Raw genomic sequence first — 7,781 nt, 5'->3', positions numbered from 1 at the left:
AATTACAAATATGGTTACAATAATAATACAGGCGATCTGCATATTTTAAAATAATTACATGGTAATTATACTTTTTTTTTTTTTTTTTAAATCACTCTTTTAAGCTTCGTTATACCAATTAGTGACCGTGCTAAAGTCCTTTAATAAGTACAACTATGGAAAAAGAATCCAGAAAAGACAAAGGAAGAATATTAAAGCTAAACTGTTGTCCGTCACGGACATAGGACACCATGATCCTCTCCCCACACTGAGCAGGAAATAATCTTACATTCTCCAGTTGGGTCAATATAATCAAATATTACAAAAGATATATATCACTTACAAATTAAATATATTTTCACAATTCAGTTTCACTTCCTCTAGAAAACAGACTTGCTCATAACAAGGGGTAGACATTTAATGCACACTAATGAACGCAAGTGATAAAGAGAAAGAAATAATAAGACACAAAAATAATGCAAAGAGGTTTATAAAACAAAGTCAGAATGCGGAGATGCTCCATCATAACGTACACTTTTATCTGACATTGTGTCACATTTCCCTTGGATGTTGTTTTAAAAAAACAAAATAGGAAAAAAATAATTGTGTGTGTGTGTGTATATATATATATATATATATATATATATATATATATATATATATATATATATATATATATATATTATTTTTAGAATTATATTTAGAATATCGAGCCCCCTAAAAGAAAAAGTTAGAAAAATGTACCTTTAATGTATCACCAGGACAGACTCGTCATTACAGTCGAATCCTCCCTCAATGAAGTATTCAGTCCTGGTGGCATTTGTCCAGTCTGATGCGTCTCATAAATAAGCACGGAGAAAACAGCAGATGCGTTGCAATTGCAACAATCTGCCACATATGATTCAATAACTGAATCTATGTTCGTCTGAAGCCCGAGTGACTGTGTCAAGTGAATAGGTCTTGACAAATAAATCCTAAAGTTATAAATATATCCTTCTCATCGATATAAATTATATGTGTAATTCTGATAGGAGCTGCTACTGCTGTAAGAGAGTGCTCTCAGTTCTTTCTAACTTGCACTCCTTCACTACACTATTGGTCCTGCTACAAAAAACAAGCAGAATGATCCTCTCCCATAACATGTGCTTCATTGCCAGCACACCTGCGTCTAATGTGCTTTCCTATGGGGTTTTGGGTGACGCTGGATGTCCTCATGCATAGCAGGAGGACATCCAGTGTCAGATGACCAAAAATTGGCTAATGACCCGGAAGTCCCTCTAGTGGCTGTCTGGTAGACAGTCACTAGAGGTGGAGTTAACCCTGCAAGGTAATTATTGCAGTTCATTACAAACTGCTAGCTATACTAGAGCACAATGTTTGGCTGAACTATTATTGACTTTCATTAAACTGAGGTTGGGTGTACAAAGGTACACTTAAATATTCCTTTCATCTAAAATCACAGCCTAAATTGTAGCAAAATATATTGTGTGTGTATATATGCCATATTTCATGAAAGCGTTGATTCTTCAATGTTATATTTTAAAAAAAGTTTTGCCCCCCCACTTTCTCTGAGCTACCAAAAAAAAAAAAGTAAATACATTTCTCAGATGACTTCCGTAAATGGTGCATAAGAGACAGGAGAGACACAGGGTGGGGATCCGGTTTGCTGCGGCTGGGCATGGGAGTGTGTCTCCCATAGACTTCTTAGAGGACAGGGAGCTAAAGCGTGGAACCTACTCTCCTCTCCTGTCATTTTCTACCTGTTCCCTCTCTTCATTCTTCTAATCCTTTTACTTTGTGGAATCTGTAATACCTTTACTCATTCCCGAATTCGGTGTCTGGCCTACTGTGATGCGAATGGACCATGTGGCTGCCCTCTAATGGACAGATGTTATGGCTCTAAGCACGTGCTCAATGAGGTTTGGGGATCCAGAGATTCTTGGTTCTTAATTTGTTACTTTTTTATTTTTCATATTTTTTCATCTAACACAGATATGCGACTGTGTGAGGATTATGGGATGTTGTGTGTCTTGTTCTAACAAGTCCCACTGTTTCTAAGTTTGCAATACAGAGGACCTGCGTGTCCATTTGTGGTATTACTGATTTTGGAACCTACGAATGTCTTATTGAAAAATGTATTAAAAAAAATATATAAAATAAAATAAATCAATCCAACCTTGTCTAACAGTATTGCTGTAAAGCATGAAACAGAAACTGTGGGTAATCAGCGATATTTCTTTTTTCAGATATACTAGCCCTCCTCGCTGAAAGAAGTTTATAAAAACATGATCTAAACAAAGCCAAAATTTACTGTTATAATAATACCGACCTACATACAGTAGCACTCTTTACAAACTTCGTAGTGTACTGTTCTGTATACTATATATAATTTATACTCCGGATACAATTTAAACAATTCTGTGTTTATGTCCAAATGCAGAGTATCCGACCCCGGGTCTGCAACCAAAACTAGTTTATGTAACATTTCTACGTAGAATTCAAAATATACCTACACTATGGTTTATTTACAAAATACTGAATTTAGGCGATCGTGAAGATATGGAAACATTTTCCAACTCTGCTACAGTGAGTTTTAAGGAAAACATGCCGTCTAGATAATGTGGACTTTAACTCTCCTCAGTCTCAAAGTTTAGGTAACAGTAATGGGAGTTACAGTTAACTGCCACCTTAGTGATCACAAGGTTTTAGTGAGACATGGCTATAACTTTGCATTTTAAGGACAAGAGTTTTTGTGCACTACCATAATCGTGCTCAGTTGGCGTTGTGCCCTTATAGGTGCCGACACAAATACATCTAAAATGATGCTTGACATTTGGATCAGATTTAAAGTGAATACTGTTAAAAACAAAAGTCATACTACATTTAAAGGGACACTGCAGTCACCGAAACAACTTTAGCTTAATGAATCAGTTTTGGTGTATAGATCATGCACCTGCAGTCTCACCGCTCAATGCTCTGCCATTTAGGAGTGAAGTCACTTTGTTTATGCAGCTCTGGTCATACCTCCCTGCATGTGACTTGCACATCCTTCCTAAACACTTCCTATAACAAGTCATCTACTATTTACACTTCATGTATTGCAAATTATGATCTATACACACAAACAGCTGCATTAAGCAAAAGTTGTTTTGGTGACTACAGTGTTCATTTAATTAACTGGTTTCCAGTTAAAGAGCACTATTTTCCAAATTTCTAATTCAATATTTAACTTTTTTTTTACAAAATACACTGAAAAGTAACTTCCTACAAAATGACAAATGTGAAATTAAACCAGCATCAGCCCCTAAAAAAAAAACCTAACCAAAAAACTATGCTATTAGATTAATGTATAAATTCTAAATATGTACTACATGTAATATGTCCTTTTTGCCTGTAACTCGCGATGCACTCACACTAATGAAAATCTGCTTTTCCATATCCAGTACATAAAAGAATGGTCTGGCTGTAACGGTCCAACTTCAATTAATTTCTCTCCTACTTGGAAAACTCCGTTAATATTTATCCGGAGACTGTCAATGCACATTATTATGAAATCCTTGGCTTTACAATAAATTTAAACTGTGCAAAACAGGCCTGGCTAAGGGTGAATGATGTTTCTCTCCTAACACAGAGTTAGTCAAAATATGGATCAGCAGCTATAGCAGGAATACAACACCCATGATGCTTTGTCAGGCTGACCAAAAGGACTATCAAAAGATTCATATATAGGCACTATTAGTGAAACGTTTTTTTTTTTCCCCCCAATTTGAATATTTTGCTCTAAAACGTGAAGTTCACTTTGAATTCCCAACAATTCCCACATGTGTGAATAAGCCTGTTTGAAATCCAAAGTGAATATAACCTTTACGGGTAAAATAGCTGAACTCGGCTATGCTTCCAGTTTGGCTACTTTGCCCTTAAATATGAATTTCACTTTGAATTCCTCACAACGCTCACCTTAGTGAATGACCCAGCCTGTGCGTTTCTAAAGCAATTTTCACAATACTAACTTTGTTCGATTCTGGTATAGGTGAAGCACATCAATTTTACAATTATTTTACCCATATAATGAATAGGAAACTTAGGGATTCCAACTGAAAATATAATTGTCAGAGATGCTGAAAGGTAAAGTAGGTCCAATTTATTCTATTCCCGTGATGTACAACGTAACGTAAAATTTGATATATTCACGGGGGGCCGGTTACAAGACATCTGGTACTTTAGTTGTTTTAGGTTTGTTTTTTTAGTGCTCAATACGGCTGTGCCTCTACCATAGCTCATACAAAATAAAATAATAAATAGATCTTACATTCGGATACATACATTTTACAAACATTTGTGAACCCCTTGTGTAACTCGTGATGTATTTTAAACATCAAAACTAACAGTAGAAGTTAAACTGGAATAAATATGAAAAAGCAATATTACTAGGATTGGTTTATACTGTAAGGATTAATCTGATCTACCTTGCGGTAGAAGAAGCCACTGAAATATGATTCCCACAATCCTTTGTGATACAACTGCTAGCCATTATGTTTCGGAGGATCATGGGAATTTTACTTGCCAACCGTTACAACAAGAGCCATATGTTGGGTACCACTAATTTACAGCAAGCTCCAGCATAACACAATGTGCTGAAAAAAGGGAATTTTGTTAGTGATGCTGGTATTAGGACAGTCAAATAAATAACAATTCTCCCATTAGTCTGATATTATAATGCAGCAAGCTGCCTTCTAGTAACAAAAACTATAAAACAAGCCAGTACAGTGGCAGTTAAGCTATAAGGAAGAAATATAGTGTGTGGGTGCACACAGTATAAAAGACGGGAATACTGTTGTGTTTTGTGAGACCCAGAAATACTGTTCAAATCACACAAATTTATTCAAGATGCAAAAACCGAACAGCTCCGTGGTGCCGACGTCATCTGCTTTGCGTCTCCAGGTGATTCCTTCCGCGATCCAAGCAAATGGTAATGTCTTTTGTTACAGCTCCTGCATTAATGAGAACTTTGTGCCAAAGTAGATGTTTAAAGCTTTGCTGCTAACTTGGAAAGTCATCGCTCTCTTCTGGGTAGCCACGTGTGTCTGACAGTGATCCTACAGGACAAAATCATTTAAAAATAAATAATACATTTAAATAATTTTTAAAGACCTTTTGAGCAGTTGGTTTTTATGATTGCAACTAGGGGTGCACCGAAATGAAAATTCAGGGCCGAAACCGAAACCGAAAATTCAGGATGCCCTTGACCGAAAACCGAAACTGCTTTTTTGCCCAAATATTTTTAAAATACTTTTTTTTTTCTTTGATTTTATTAATATAATTCTTTTACATGGATTTATAAATCAAATATGAAAAACTACACGCCAATAAAATAAATAACCACACTTATTGAGAGCAACACACCAAAATTGGACAGAATAGCTTTAAAAAAAACAATATAAATAAAAATCTGTTAACCCTGTTTGCTATATATGACTGAATAATATATATACCGTATTTATCGGCGTATAACACGCACTTTTTCCCCCTGAAAATAGGGGAAAAATCGTGGGTGCGTGTTATACGCCGATATCCCATAATTACTTACCTGTCCTGAAGCGTGGGCCGGCTTCACAGCGCGCACCGCGGTACAGGAACTTTAATTTAAGGTTCCGGTTTCCGGCGGGACTGAAAGGAAGTGTGCACAATAGTGTGCACACTTCCTTTCAGTCCCGCCGGAAACCGGAACCTTAAATTAAAGTTCCTGTTCCGCGGTGCACGGTGTGAAGCCGGCCCACGCTTCAGGACAGGTAAGTAATTATGGGAGGGGAGGAAAGTACACTATGGGAGGGGAGGGGAGGGGGAGGAAAGTACACTATGGGAGGGGAGGGGAGGGGGAGGAAAGTACACTATGGGAGGGGAGGGGGAGGAAAGTACACTATGGGAGGGGAGGAGGGGAAGTACACTATGGGAGGGGAGGAGGAGGAAAGTACACTATGGGAGGGGAGGGGGAGGAAAGTACACTATGGGAGGGGAGGGGGGAGAATACTATGGGAGGGGAGAGGGGAGAATACTATGGGAGGGGAGAGGGGAGAATACTATGGGAGGGGAGAGGGGAGAATACTATGGGAGGGGAGAGGGGAGAATACTATGGGAGGGGAGGGGGGGAGAATACTATGGGAGGGGAGGGGGGGAGAATACTATGGGAGGGGAGGGGGGGAGAATACGAGGGGAGGGGAGGGGGGAGAATACTATATACTATGGGAGGGGAGGGGGGGAGAATACTATGGGAGGGGAGGGGGGAGAATACTATGGGAGGAGGGGGGGAATACTATGGGAGGAGGGGGGAATACTATGGGAGGGGGGAGAATACTATGGAAAGGGGGGAGAATACTATGGAAAGGGGGGAGAATACTATGGAAAGGGGGGACACTATGGGATGAGGGGGGAATACTATGGGATGAGGGGGGGGAATACTATGGGATGAGGGGGGAAATTTCCTGGAATTTCTTTCTAAAAATGAGGTGCGTGTTATACGCCTGTGCGTGTTATACGCCGATAAATACGGTATATATTTAATTGAATACCATACCAATAATATTTATTAATAATAAAGATTTAGAAATGTGGACTAGGGACTTGAAGAAAGCACTTTGGGCAGATTGGCACGTGCAGAATATAATTAATAAATGAATGTGGCTATGTTTGCAGTAGGATAGGTTTTCTTAAAGTGTATTTCTTTATACACTTGTGGGTATACACGATGTGGGTAGTTTTACAGCAGGTTGCCCCACTGCTCTCAAGGCACGTCTGGCACTTCCGGTTAGAAGGTTGCGCGGCGGCAGTGTGCGGTCTTCTCACAGCGGTACCAGTGTGGATGGTGAGCAGTGGCGTACACATGACCAAAGGGGCCGCAAAACATGGCGGCGGGCACCTGGTCGCAGGGCTGCGACCGCGGTATGTACACCAGTGCATGCAGATGCACACACAAAGGACCACTACAAACACCCAGATCACATCAGCTCAATGAAGTGGTCTGGGTGTCAGGTCCCTCTAGTTGTAACCCTGCAGCTGAAAGCATAGCAGTTTCAGAGAAACTGCTATGTTTCACTGAGGGTTAATCCAGCCTCTAGTGGCTGTCTCACTGACAGCCGCTAGAGGAGCTTCCGCGAACTGAACGTCTGAACGTCCATAGGAAAGCATTGAGTAATGCTTTCCTATGGGCGGTTTGAATGCGCGCACGGCTCTTGCCATGCATGCGCATTCGGAGCTAAGCGGCGGAGGGATCCCCAGCGCCAAGGGAGTCCGGCGCTGGAGAAAGGTAAGTGCTGAAGACACACACACACACACACACACTCTCACAAACAGATGCATACACACTAGCTAACAGACACACACACTGACAGAGAAACACTCAGCGACAGACATACATACACACTCTTACAAAACATACACTCTCACTGACAAACACACACTCACTAACAGACATCAAACAGACTCACTAACACAAACACACTCAGTAACAGACACACATTGTAACACACTCACACTAACACTCACAGTAACACTAACACACACAGTAACACACACAGTAACACTAACACACACTCACAGTAACACTAACACACACACACAGTAACACTAACACACACACACAGTAACACTAACACACACACACAGTAACACTAACACACACACACACTGTAACACTAACACACACTAACACTTTTTTTAAAAAAAAATTTTTATTTAATCCCCCCAGCCTCCTTACCTTTTGGAGTGCTGAGGGGATTCCCTGGGGTCCAGTGGTGCTGCTGGGCTCC

General features: G+C 39.9%; 1 protein-coding gene across 1 annotated transcript in view; it reads right to left on the bottom strand.

Annotated features, from left to right (window-relative positions):
- Nucleotides 1–4,098: 4,098 nt before the first annotated feature.
- Nucleotides 4,099–7,781, bottom strand: part of IRAK1 (interleukin 1 receptor associated kinase 1) — an 82,258-nt gene continuing 78,575 nt past the window's right edge. Inside the window, exon 13 of the mRNA XM_063432687.1 lies at nucleotides 4,099–5,075. Within this exon, the coding sequence (XP_063288757.1) occupies nucleotides 5,020–5,075 (56 nt within the window). The 3' untranslated portion in view covers nucleotides 4,099–5,019. The remainder of the gene's footprint in view (nucleotides 5,076–7,781) is intronic.

Source organism: Pelobates fuscus, chromosome 9 (genome assembly GCF_036172605.1).
Source record: "Pelobates fuscus isolate aPelFus1 chromosome 9, aPelFus1.pri, whole genome shotgun sequence".
In the NCBI taxonomy this organism is placed as follows: domain Eukaryota; kingdom Metazoa; phylum Chordata; class Amphibia; order Anura; family Pelobatidae; genus Pelobates; species Pelobates fuscus.
Note: the sequence above shows the minus strand (reverse complement) of the source record. Positions and strands in the feature narration are given on the sequence as shown.